Raw genomic sequence first — 14,180 nt, forward strand, 5'->3', positions numbered from 1 at the left:
GATTTAAGTTCCAGTAGTGTCTGACAGATGTGTATAATGCTTCAGTAGGTGTTATTAGGTAGTTGTGCCTTTCCAGTTTGCATGCCTTATATCAGCTTTCATGGCAGTAAACTTGCCAGTAAAATAATATACTATTTTATAGTTCATCACATCTTTCAGACTGTGGTAGTGTGTTGGCTGTAGCTACTGGTGACTAATTAAGCCTGTTTCCAGTTACATAAAGTCAGGGTGCTGTTTGTGATTGCTGGCAGATTTAATAGTCACAGTAGTACATTTTTCCTACTTGTGGTACAGTTAAGGGTATGCCACATGGTAATTTGTACTATGTGAACATATTCCATTGTAATGATACCATCTGATATAGCAATATTTTTGCAGGCGAGAAGTGATTTGTCTAGTACTGTAGAAGAAACATTGTTAATATGGCCCATTAGTTATTGCTAACTGTTAAATGCTTGAAATCAAGAAATATGGTGCATCTGTTTTTATTGCTGATTTTAGACACCAGTGAACCCTTTGGTTGCTTGTGCCCCCGATCATAGTAGTGATTTTATTTTGGTATTTTGTTTCATGTTTTTCAAACCAACAAAAGCTAGTACAACAATCTTGTATACTTAATAAACCAGGTGGGTAATAGCTCTTTAGGTTCAGGGGTGTGTACTAGATAAATGACCACAAGGGCTTTATTCAGTCTAGCCATGCATCCCAAATCTCTGACAAGTTCATGATAAATGTTGAGAGGCTTGAGAGAACTATTTACAGGCTGCTTGTGTCCATTAGAGAGAGAGGTGCGAAACTAGGGATGAATTTCCTATTCCCCATTCAGTTGACCAATTTGCACTTGAATTGGGTTAGGAAGGAACTCTGCTTCACATGGGTGGGGGGAGTCTGTTCCAGAGAAAGGGTAGTGTCTGGGTTAAGTACCTGTCTCTCCAGCATGTCCTGTTTTTATCACAGCCAAGGTTTGAGTCTTGAGTGGGTTATTCTAGTGCTGTTTGTTTTGTGGTTATGCAGGAGTTCCTTCAGGGTGGGGTCTTACAGTGCCCTGTTTGGCCAGACATAGCTCTCCCCTCAACAGCCTGTAGGAGACAGAATACTGGGATAGGGCCTTGAGGCAGTGTGCATAAGACTTGTTATATTACTTACGCCCTGTATTATTTTAGTGTGAGGAACTTCTGTTAACGTTCCAGTTGTTGATCGTGATTGGGTTAGGTACATACCAAAGGGAGCAATGTACTCAGTGATGTGTCTGATTAATGCTGAATACAGTGAAACATTGACCTCTTTAAACTAGATACCATAACTTTGTTTATAAGTTGTGCAACATAGAATGAGTTTCACTACTGTAGATACGTGATGGTCAAAGGCTAGATTACTGTTTGCATGTCCTAACTACTGGGTCAACTCTTAGGGCTGTGTTATCAATATGGTAGTTACCAGGGGTAGATAACTTCCCGAAGGATACTGTTTTGCATTTCTTGGCATTTAGTTTTAGTCCATGGCTCTGACATCAGTTATTTATCTGTGATGGTCCTAACTGGAGAACATTTGTGCTGGTGGGAGATTCTATGACTGCTCATAATTTACAGTCATCAGCAAATTTAGTCAGCCAGAGGCCCTTGACATTGTCCTTGACTTCAGAGAAGTGAATGCCAAAAAGGAGTGGTCCCAGAACTGATCCCCAAGGGACTCTGCTTGTGACTGGCCTCTTTGTAGAGGTGGACTCTCCAGTTCTAACTTCCGGGGTCCTGTCTTGTGAGCCAGCTGGCTATCTAACTTCCTGGGTCCTGTCTTGTGAGCCAGCTTGGCTATCCTCTCTGTGATGTAAGGGTTTATACCTAATCTCTTGAATTTATCAATAATGCCCATGTGTGGTGTTGTCAAATGCCTTGGCGAGGTCATGGGGGGCAGTGTGAATGTTTTTGCACTCATCCATTGGTTTGTTTTTGCACTCATCCATTGGTTTGCTGATCTTCTCAAAGAAGTCTACCAGGTTTAGTAGGCATGACCTGCCCTTGACTAAACCAAACTGAGTTGAGTCCATTGTCTTGCGGATTTCTGTGTCAATATTAATCATTTGAATGGTAATTCTTTCCATGGCTTTGCATATGAGACTAGTGGGACTTAAGGGTCTGTAGGTTGCCCACCTTTGTGCAGAGGGATGACTGTTGCTGTTCTCTATTCATGTGGTACAAAGCCTGTTGGGGGGCTACAGTTAATTAACAATTCCAGAGGGCTTGAAAGGTCATGTTTTATGCTGTATAGAAGGCATCCTGGGATTTTGTCTGGGCCTATTGAAGCAGTGTTGACTTTAGAGAGAGCATTGAGACCTGTTCCCTAGTGATAGTAGGGGAAGTTATATTCTGAGCGAAGGTTGAGTAGGAGAGAGGGCTAAAGTTAAAGCTGAATTTGTTGGCCAGAAGATTTGCTATATCTAGGTGGATCCATTAACAATGAGCTCTGCACACGATTGTTTGCTTTTGAGGTTATTAAAGGTTGCTTTCTGGTTGTCCTTGGACAGGGAGGCCAAATTTACCTGAAATGTGGCTTTAGCAGACTTTATTTGTCCTCCAGGTTTGCCTTGTTTGCATGTGCTTTTGTCCTGTTTGGTACTACACCTCCTCCTTGTTGCCATGATTTTCTTCCTTCTGTTGTCAAGTCTACTGATGTTGCAATTCCACAAGAGTGGCTTGTTTTTCAAGTTAGTTTTGTACTTCTTCCTGGTGGGTACAGATGCCTATATGCAGCTATTAACATGATTGTATAAGGTTTCTAGGAACAGTTTCATATAGACAGCCATGTTCTCAGGGTTTATGGAGCTTGAAATTTTGCTAGGTTATCACTTAATAGCAGGAAGTTAACCCAAATATTCCATGGTTAGCTGAAGTTAGATTTTATTTTTACTTGAAAGAAGACCATTTTGTGGTCTGACTGTATCAAACAAGTCATTGCACTAGGGGTGTGCAGTGCACTCCCATATTGGTGAGGGCCAGATCCAATATTTTTGCACCCCTTGGTCGGTGTATTTACAGTCTGGTCAAGGAAGTTTATAAAATCCAGGAATCTCTGTGCCTGCACATTGGTTTTATATGTGATTCCCAGTTAATAGGGGATAATTAAAGTAGACCATGAATATGGTATTTGGTTGGATGGTGACTGTTTCCAGTACGTTTAAATGTATGTTATTTCTTTCCTGTGTCATAGAGAGGGACCTATAGCTTGCAGGGAAGTAGTATGGGATTTTGCCTATGGTGATTTGAATATGGAGAAGCTCGAGTGCATTGTCCTGTTTGACCAGCCTTGAGGTGTATTTATTTTTAATGTAAATTGAGACACCTCCACCTTTAGTCCTTGTCTGTGTAGTAGCTGGTCTAAATATGTCGAAGGCATTATAACCTTCATCTTTGGATAAGGAATACTAAGGATTGGCTCACATCTGCTCTTTTTAAATTCAGAGATATGTCTGGTTTTGTCAAGTAGCAGGCTTCATAATTTTATTAAATGTTTTACCAGTGATGTAGTGCCCTTGACTTGTTTAATTCCTGCAGGTTGCTATTCCCTCCACTACAAATGTCATAGCTAGTTTTAGACACCTACAATACCCACAAGTGCAGGGGGGGGGGGCCTAATCATCCTTTACTGTTTGGGGGCCCAGCAAAAGCTGCTGCTGGTTGGGGGAAATGAGAAGAAAAATGATAGTTCTTTCTCCAGTTATGAGCTTTATCATAAACAGGGTTGTTGTATGAACATGTTATGACAAAGCCAGTCATCAGTGAATAAACATGAGCGAGTTAAGTGCTAGAGGTCAACAGCTCGGATGACCAATCTCCGTGCTTACCTGTGGTTTTAAGAAAGCAGATGCTCTTGGTCTTCAGGGATGGTTTTCTCTTTCAGTGAATTTTATAAATACTGACAGATCACCAGTTAGTATAACTCTTACCTTTTGTGGTCAAGAATTGTGGGCCAAGTCAAAAATAGTGGAAGAATAAAGGTTCAAAATCAGGAACACTTTTTAAATATTACTCTAATTCTCTTAAAAAGTTAACATGCTTTGCATCAACATACATTTTTGGACAGTAAGAACTAGGAAACTGTCTGGCATTATAAACTGCCTCTAATCCTGAATGATTTACCAACAAATCAAAATATTTATAAGGGACAGAGCAAAATATGATGTGAAATGAGGGACATTTTGTGAAAACCTGGACTGTGACAGTTGTGCATTGCTTCTGATAACTGCTAAACAACAGTCATCAATCTGGTGTGGTAGTAATTCCGTTGCACAATGTATTGCTGTTTACTGAAATTAGTAAAAACTAATATTGATATGGCTTATGCCTGTGTGTGAGTTATGACTTATGCCTGTGTGCATGTGTGTTTGTGGTGCTGGTTGGGGTTGCACTGTAAAAGTAACAAGCTGGCTATAATTTCTTTCACTTTCTGTCACAAACCTCAGCATTGACATTATGCTAACGTGCGAGGGGACTTGATTACAGTGTATTTAAGAGCAACAGACTGTTCATAATTTCTTTCGTTTGTCATGACATAGACCTTACACATGGTAGGTGGCTATCTTTGGTAGTTAGGTGGCTATCTTTGGTAGTTAGGCAGGAAAAGGACATGTGTGAAAATCACAGTAGGATGGTGAGTAGCATTGCCATTTCACAATGCTTTGCTCTGAGTTCTTGGATGTGGCTTTTTCTGCATGGAGTCAGCATGCCTTCTGTGTCTCTGTGGGTGCCTAGCCATATGCTTTGGCTTCCCCCAGCACCTCAAAGACTTGTAGGTGAATTGGATTCCTTCAGTTTCCCTGAAGATGTGTGGGTGGGTATGAAATAAAAAATGAATATTTATCTGGGTACATACATAACTCGTCTGGCTAGCAGCAAAAAGTACCAGTAGCGAGTAATTGTCTTTCAAAAATAAGCCATAAAATATCACAAATTTCAAACCTTTAGAGCTTCTAGGAGTCTGGTGACCTCCATATCTTAGACTGTATCAATAGGTTTTGACATGGAATTAATGGTGGCCTTTGCCCTTAACTGCACCCATTGTAAAACCAACCCCGCTCAGAGGTGTGTATAGAAGGGTGCTGTAGCTTGTGTGTGTGTGTGTGGGGGGGGGCTCAGGATGGTCTGGTCATTACTACTATAATTTTCCTCACAGTCAAACTTCAGAGGTGAGCACTGCAGGTCATTATAGCTTGTGCTGGGACTGGGGGCAGTGTAGTTATTGGTTATTTTACTTTCCTTACAGATCTCAGAGGCATGCAAATGTTACTGTATCTTTTGTAGGGACAGTTTACTGTCCAAGAAGAACAAGTTGGAGTATTGTGATATTTTTCACATTCCTCTCAATCGCACATCAGGTACATGTACATGTGGCTACCTTTGAGGGTTAAGGATGAGTGAGGAAGCATCCTATGTGTATGTATGACAGCGTCACTTGAAATAGAGGACTATTGCCTCTGCTTTCATCCAAATTTAATGCCAGAGAAATATACAGATTTCATTTTTGGGGGGTAGTGGGCAGTATTCTCAGATATAGTTTATAATCTGTCAAACCTTTGTCTTGTTTTGTTGTGAGCTACTATTTTTTCAGTTTTGAACAATAAGCCATTGGCGCAACTTGTGTCTTCCTAGAAAGAAATAAAGACTTGAAATTACTTTCTTACTCATTATATTTTGTCCAGGCCACCAGTAGATCAAAAGGTTGAGAAAAAGCTCTAAAATGTATCTCAGAGCATCTATAATCCTATCACATCTGGGGCCTGGTAGCCCCCAGACCTCTAGCTTAGTTGAAATATTTCCTGCAAAGGTATTACTTTGCTGTATTGGCCAGGTAAGGTATGTTGAAAGGATGTAAAGAAAAGTGAAGTTGAAAAGCAACACTGAATTTCTTTTCTTGATCATAAATTTTGTACAAGCCATCATTGGTTGAAAATGTAGTAAAATAAATAAAGTGCAAGCCATGGCTTATTAAAAATCTGGAGTACAAGTCAAAATGTGAGAAAAGGGGAGAAAAAAGTAATGTGTTTGGTTTGGGAAGCCCTGGATGGGGGAAGCAGGGGTTGTGTGGGGTGGTGGGGGGGCACCATGCAGCCCTTTGTTTAGAGCTGTGTTTCATCTAAGGTCATCCATGTACTGTTGTAATTTATCATCATTGCAATTAAATGCTAGGCACTGCCAATGTTCCTCTGTGAAAAGAGCCAACATAGTGTGGTATACAGGTCTGCGAAATTGTTAGAGCATTGTAGCTACAGTTCAGTATATGCGTACTACTCCTAAATTTTTACAGCATGAATTAAAAGGCTGCTTAGAAGGAATGGCAGTGGCAGGGTGATACTTAGACTGAAAATCCATGAGGTCCCTGATCTGACATTTGCTGGAATCCCCAAAATGCACTGTTTCCAAATAAAATGTTTCTTTAGAATTAATGCCTACCTGCGAATGAATTGTTCAGATGTAGCTGCAAATCTGAGAAAGAACTTATTTATCTGGTGGTTATAAGAAAAGCAATCGTAGAAGTTTAAGACTGCCGATGTCAAGTTTAAAAGAAATTCCTCATGTGTACGTGCTGTTTCACATTGACCTGTCCATTTCTTTGGTACCAGGGGATGGTATAATACCACTGCATGACACCTAACTTAGTCAGGAATTGCTTTTGATACTCTCTAAAGTGTACAATTTGTGCTGCATGGTATAGGTCATTGTCTAATGCTTTCACTTTTCTTTATTTCAGGCCAAATCCTGCATCTGTCACATGTGTGGTGCCCATCTGAACAGATTGCACTCTTGCCTTTACTGTGTATTTTTTGGGTGCTTTACAAAGAAACACATTCACGAGCACGCAAAGACAAAACGCCACAACTTAGGTAAGGCAGTCTACAGTGAATTTTGTTTAGTTTTGTTCCTTGGGAAAATTTTACTTTGAATTAATGGAAAAGCTGCTCTTCAGTTGAGTCACTGGTTTCTAGATAAGTTTTATGAAATGCCAGTTCTCCATTTGCAGAAGTCGAACAATGCTTTACTTGTTTCCCTCATATTCCAAAATACTGTACCCTTTTTGGGAAGACACTCTACTGAGGTCCAGAGCATTCATAGAACAGTTGCAACGAGGTTGCATCTTGTCATAATCACATATTGTTTGAGTCCTGGGAAACTGTGTTCAGTATACGTCCTTCTGATGACTTTGTTTAACCTGTCATTCTGATATTTACACTTACTAATTTGGGCAGTCCCATATGCAGATATTGGCTGCTTTTGTATTATTGATTCAGCTTACAGTGCAGATGCTTTAGCCTAGGGGATACTTTTTATTGATGGTAATGATTTTGTAGACAAAGAATGCCATAATGTACCTTATATTGTACAAGGCTTTCTTTATCTTCACAGGTAGCTGTATACTTTACTCACAACATGAATCCATTCTTTAGTTGGTCAGTGTTCCATCAAAGAACAAAACTAATTCAACTACTGCAAGACATGATGTGACTTCCAGATAAGATTGCATAACTGTATTACAGGATATCCTGTTCATCCATTTAGGATGGAGTTTGTATTTCATAAAAATAAAGATAGAACTGTCCTGCTGAAAATTAACCTCATCATTGATTGCAACTGCTATTAGTAAACAAACATAGGAGAGAGGTTTGTCTTCCAAAATACACACAGATTTCCACCGAGCTGATAGTAAGTTCTTCTGCAGTTGCATCCAGGCAGGCAGTATCAGTTAGCTTGAAGGTCTGCCTTACTGATGAAACAGCTGGTGGAAGCCAGATTAACTTAAGTCCTTGCCTGATATCTGGAAACATCATCTTGCCTACTCTTATACACGTGGCACCTTAGAAATTTGAGGTTGCCTACAGTAGTGTGGCTATTCTTCTAGGCTAGCTTGTAAGTCACGTTTATCTGTGTGATTTGTGATTAGGAAGTATTGTGTACTGGTACAAACCACAAACTATTTTAGAGCCACTGATGACAGACTTGCGATAGTCCATTGTGCATAACAGAAGAGGTGATACATGTCTTTAAGGATCCTTGTTGCATGGCTACGAAACTTCCTACCCTGCCAAATTTAGTCATGCAGCCTTCCATTTTTTTTAATTTCTTCAAGTGTTTTGGTAGGAGTGGACCCCATTCCTGCATCTGGGTATGATTATTGTTAAGAAATTAGTGTAGCTTCAGTCAACACCTGCAATATGTGTAGAATTGCTGCCTCTTGCACTTCATATGGGGTTACGTGCAAGGGCAGCATATTTAAGTATGCTTGAAAATATTTTTTTTTATTGGGCTTGGTGATTCTACTACTGTTTGAACTGTTTGGGCGTTTTTAACCCTCATTGCTGTAGATTCTGCTTGCAAAACTTGGTGTCCAATGACTTTCTCTCTCTCCATACATAGGACACTATAATCACAGGATATAGCTCTTTTTCATTGATTAAATTATACTTTTGGCCTTTGGCTACTGTATCTGTTTTCCTTGCTTATACTTTTAGCTATTGGTATTGGATGGGTGCATGTAATCAGAGCTTCATTTAAGTAGTACATCTTGCCATTGCTACTCAGATACTTAAATGTTTGCACAATTCTACAGCACAGAAATTGTGCAACATTGTTGTGCCTTTCAGTAAATAGACCCTTAGCCTTAAGTACATCACAGCCAGCATTGAGATGTGCTGCTGTTTCCATTTCAGTATTACTGAATTAATTGCATTGCCATCTGTATAAGGAGTTGTTTCCATTTCAGTATTACTGAATTAATTGCATTACCATCTGTATAAGGAGTCGATTAAACCAATGGATTAAGGACATACTATTAAAGCTACTGGCTCACTTAATATTTGAGGTAGCATTGTGCCACCCTGTTGGTACTCTTGCCACTGTTTGTACCGGTTTTTATTAGTATGTATAAAAAGTCGAACTGCCACAGTAGAAGGAAAATTCTTTATTGCAAGGAGAAAGTGAGCGCTTTTACGATCTTCCAGGTCGCTTCATCAGACTTGGTAAAACATCCCATGCCTTCCTTGATATATATACTTTCAAAGTGACCAATCAGTTAAGACAAACAAATATTTATATCAGATTCAATTAATTTACAAATGGTAGAAAAAAACATAAATAGACATAAAACTGTTAAAAACAGTATGCAAGTTCAAATGTGAATGCCTATAGAACCATGTAGAAGGGAATTAGTGCTTTAAGGCTCTTGGCTTTAAAAATGATTTCAAAGAAAGTTTCATTAATGCCTGGGGGTTTGTCAACTTTAACACTAACTGATGCACATATGTCACTTTTGAGTAAAGGGCTGTCATTTATTCCAACCCAGAGAACTGCGTTAGTTGACATTTTTAAAGAACTTAAAGTTATTTGGTCGCAACTTAACTTTAAAAACTATGTTTAAAGGACAGATGACTGACAGTGTGAATATTTTTAAAAAACCTAGTACCGTTGTACCTAAATTACATCCTGTGGTAGAAGCCTATGTATCAGTATGTGAGAAGCAAATAAGGGAAGCATTTAATTCATATAGAAGAGCTGTCTTTTATAACTTGAGTAAAGAAGAATCTGATGCTCTACATGACCTGAGGGAAATGCATTCATTGGAAATTAGACCTGCAGATAAAGGAGGGGGAATTGTGATTATCGATAGCGAATTTTACATCCAGCAAATGATGAAAGTACTGAACGACCATGAAACCTATGCCTGTATCTCAGTAAATATAGTTAAATTTGTTATGGACAGGATTGCTGTTCTGTTTGACTTGCTGACTACAAATTTGATAACAGAGGATTTATTTAAGTATTTTAATGTAGAAACTCCCACCATTCCAGTTATATATGGCCTTCCCAAAGTACATAAAGATATCATATGTCAACATATGAGACCTATAGTGTCTAGTAGAGGTTGGGCAACAGAAGCCATGTCAATATATGTAGAGAATAATCTTCATCCAGTGCTTGAAAAGTGTGAAACGGTACTGAAAGACACAAAATCTTTATCTCCAAACATTGTATAGAAAGACAATTTCGATAAAGAATGTCTGCTTGTAACCTTAGATATTGCATCACTTTTTACGGTGATTCCAAATCCGCGGGGAATAGAGAATATTAGGAGCTTGCTATGTTCTAAATGTGTTTTCTCTAATGATACAGTGAAACTGTTATGCAGTCTTCTTGAAATAATTTTGGACAATAATGTTTTTGTCTTTAAAGATGATTTTTACCTACAAAAGGCTGGCGTAGCTATGGGCACAGCTTGTGCAAACAGCTACGCCAACCTAACTTTAGTCCAATGGGAAGAAACATTTCTATTACAGGGGAGAATGAATTTAACAAATATGTTCTGTAGTATGCACGTTCTGTGGATGACATGTTTTTTCTATGGGAAAACTCAGCAGAGATGCTGGGTAGAGTCTTAAGAGTACCTACACGCAACAACACCATTTTTAAAATTTACCTGTCAGTACTCAAATGAACAGATAGAATTCCTTGATGTTCTAGTGAAAAAATCAGAATTGGTTCCTTGATGTTCTAGTGAAAAAAATCAGAAATGGGGCAGATGGCTACTAGCCTGTATAGAAAACCAAGTAGAAAGAATTCCATATTACATAAAAACAGCATGCATCCAAGACATGTTAGCAAAAACGTTATGAAAGGGGCAGTTCCTGAGAGCCTCAAGATTACATAGTAAAAATGATGAGTTGGAGAGGTCCATGGAAGTGTTAAGAGGAGAACTACTTGTTAGAGGATATAACCATACAGAAATAGACACCACCATAGAAGGAGTATATCAAGAACGTCAAGGGAAGGGTAGACCTTACTTCTCAGAACAAACTACAACAGATAACCCAGAAACTGACTCCAGGGAAGAGAAACTCTGGTTCCCCCTTACATATGCAAGTGATGTCAGTCAATTTTGTGATATATTTAGGAAGAACTGGAACATATTGCTAGCCACTAAAGAACTTGAAGGCGTCATAGACCCTGGACCTCACTTCTCATTTACAAACAAAAACATCACTTAAAAGGCAGTTATGTTATAAAACCCAAACACATAAGTCCCTGAACGCATCAGATAGGATAGGGACATATATGTGCAGGAACTGCAGAGCTCATAAGTACATTTTCTCATGTAGCACTTTTGTACATCGACAGCAAAAGTTTAGAATCTAATTTAATTTCTATTCAGACTGCACAACTTGAAAAATAGTTTATCTGAGCTTTTGCCAATATTGTAAAGTTTTTTTTATGTGGGCAAGACTAATAGAATGCTCAAAGAATGCATTTTCGAACATATGAGGGACATAGTAAACAAAAAGGAGTGTAGTGCCCTAGCTAACACACATAGAAGCTGAAGGGATGCACCATGTTTTTAAATTTTTAGTTTTAGAAGTTCTGGAAGAAAATGTCAGAGGGGGTGACATTAGAAACATAACAGAAGAGGCTGAGCAAAAATAGATTCTGCAACTAAATGCAGACAAAACCCCCAGGCATTAATGAAACTGTTTCTTTAAAACCATTTTTAAAGGCAAGAGCCTTAAAGCACTAATTCCCTTCTACATGGTTCTATAGGCATTCACATTTGAACTTGCATACTGTTTTTAACAGTTTTATGTCTGTTTATGTTTTTTTCTACTATTTTTAAATTAATTGAATCTGATATAAATATTTGTTTGTCTTATTGGTCACTTTGAAAGTATATATCAAGGAAGGCATGGGATGTTTTATCAAGTCTGATGAAAGCGCTCACTTTGTCCTTGCAATAAAGAATTGTCCTTCTACTGTGGCAGTTTGACTTTTTATACATACTATTGGCTATGAGGTGAAGACCGAGCTATTCATCAGTTTTCTCTTGTATTTGTTTCTCCTCCTACGCCATGCCAGTCTACCTTTCTCCTGTATTTCTTTCTCCTCCTACTCCATACCAGTCCAGCTTCATCTATACTGTGGTTACATTACTACCTACCCTGCCTCACCACACTTTTTCCTTCGCAGTGCTTTGTAGTTATTCAGTAGGCTAGTCATTTAGGTCACAGTTGTCTGTATGTAGAAAAGGATAATATTTAATTGTGGCTGTATGTAGTAAAGGATAATATTTAATTGTGGTTGTATGTAGTAAAGGATAGTATTTTGTGGTTGTATGTAGTAAAGGATAGTATTTAATTGTGGTTGTATGTAGTAAAGGATAGTATTTAATTGTGGTTGTATGTAGTAAAGGATAATATTTAATTGTGGTTGTATGTAGTAAAGGATAGTATTTAATTGTGGTTGTATGTAGTAAAGGATGGTATTTAATTGTGGTTGTATGTAGTAAAGGATAATATTTAATTGTGGTTGTATGTAGTAAAGGTTAATATTTAATTGTGGTTGTATGTAGTAAAGGATCATATTTAATTGTGGTTGTATGTAGTAAAGGATAATATTTAATTGTGGTTGTATGTAGTAAAGGATAATATTTAATTGTGGTTGTATGTAGTAAAGGATAATATTTAATTGTTAAACAGTATACAGAAACAGGATCCGGTACAGTAAAGGTTGTCCAAAATAGATAGCCAGCAGCCCGTTGAACTAGGTTGACAAAAGTTTAATGTCCGAAAGGTAAAAACAAGCCAAAACACAACTAAATTCCAGTTGGTACAAAGTGCAAATAGTTCCTTAGGTCAAACATTAAGCGCTTTCGTCTCCGCACCCGGAGACTTCCTCAGAATAAATTAAACAGAACCAGTTTCTCTTATATACACAGTATAATGCACCAATTGAAGTCATTAATCAATTAAATCATTAATCAATCAAGTAATTATGTGTGTACACTGACAAAGCAGCATGAAAAATATCTGTTCCGTTTTGAAAAAACATTCCATTTTAAAAAACATGAATCTTAACCACTTTTTACTTTTATCTAGTCTCTTCGTAAATGACACTTGTATTTGTACAAAAATTCATCCTTCATATTTATCCATTTACGAAGCCGTGCCTGATTTTGTTAAATAAAATTTGATGCCATGAATAGGGTAATGTAGCATGCCTAAAATGTACAAATGGTGTAGTTTATACTTGTAAAGTATAAAAGTGTGCGTAGTGTGTTTATGTAGTTCATTCATATAGTTTAATTCAATACTTGTAAGATGTAGTGAACCAAAATACTTATACATGCACACCATACTTTGGTCACTTCACAGTAGTCTTTTAAATATTTTAATATTTTGAACTAATCTGCACATGGGTAAGCATAAATCAATTGTTAAGTAGTTAAAAAACTGCATTCCAATTAGGTTGTATTGAAATATTAAAACCAGAAACATATATTGTATGAATTTAATATGCAGTTACTGTACACACTGTACCTTTATTGTACCGGATCCTGTTTCTGTATACTGTTTAATATTTAATTGTTGTTATATGTAGTAAAGGATAGTATTTAATTGTGGTTGCGTGTAGTAAAGGTTAATATTTTTTCAAGTACTCTATATACCGTTTTACATTTTGAAGGTTTCCTCTCTGCTTCTAATGTGCTGTATAGAAATATAACTACTTATGTGAGTACCATATTATTTTGCACTACATCTTTTGAGAAGTGGCAGACCAAGTTCCAACTGTTTGTGAGAGATTTCTCCTCAAGTCTCCTTGGGGAAAAAAAAAACAACTCTGCCCTATTGCAACTACCTGGTCACCTTAAAGAAATGAAGAACATCAAAAATGGGACACTCTTGATTCAAGCTGCTTTTCTGTTATAAGGAGATGGGCACGTTTTTCTGTAAATAAGGAGAATTAGGAAAAAAAGATATTATGACTAATACTTGAGATCTGGTCCCTGGAAGAGTTCTAAATACTTCCCCAACATGCAGCATCTTTAAGTGTAGGACACAGGAAGCCCATTCCCATTTTCTGACATAGCAGTGAATGGGATCATTCATTTACCAAGGGACACTTCCTGTGTATATGCAAATGATATGTTGTTTAAAAGGCAGCAGTGCCCAAATGCAAAGGAATGCTTTTTTTTCCTTCTTTGTAATCCAACCCCAAGAGTGCCACGTACAAGGAAAAGGTAAATGTTATGATGTCAGTCTTCATTTTATCCTTGACCGTTGGGTTTGGTACCGATCTCTGAATCGACTCAGTCATTACTACAGCTTGTGTCAGCCAGAAACTCTCAAGCTTCACCTCTACCCAGAATCCCAC

At 37.9% G+C, this 14,180-nt stretch overlaps 1 protein-coding gene across 4 annotated transcripts in view; it reads left to right on the forward strand.

Moving 5' to 3' along the window:
- LOC122816538 (ubiquitin carboxyl-terminal hydrolase 22-A) overlaps positions 1-14,180 on the forward strand; it is a 2,071,246-nt gene that overhangs the window by 559,852 nt on the left and 1,497,214 nt on the right. For all 4 annotated transcript variants that reach the window (XM_044089386.1, XM_044089387.1, XM_044089389.1 and 1 more), the window contains one exon: positions 6,742-6,874. In XM_044089386.1, the coding sequence (XP_043945321.1) occupies positions 6,742-6,874 (133 nt within the window). The remainder of the gene's footprint in view (positions 1-6,741; positions 6,875-14,180) is intronic.

The sequence above is a fragment of the Protopterus annectens genome, chromosome 12.part0 (genome assembly GCF_019279795.1).
Source record: "Protopterus annectens isolate FY-2018-M chromosome 12.part0, PAN1.0, whole genome shotgun sequence".
In the NCBI taxonomy this organism is placed as follows: Eukaryota; Metazoa; Chordata; order Ceratodontiformes; family Protopteridae; genus Protopterus; species Protopterus annectens.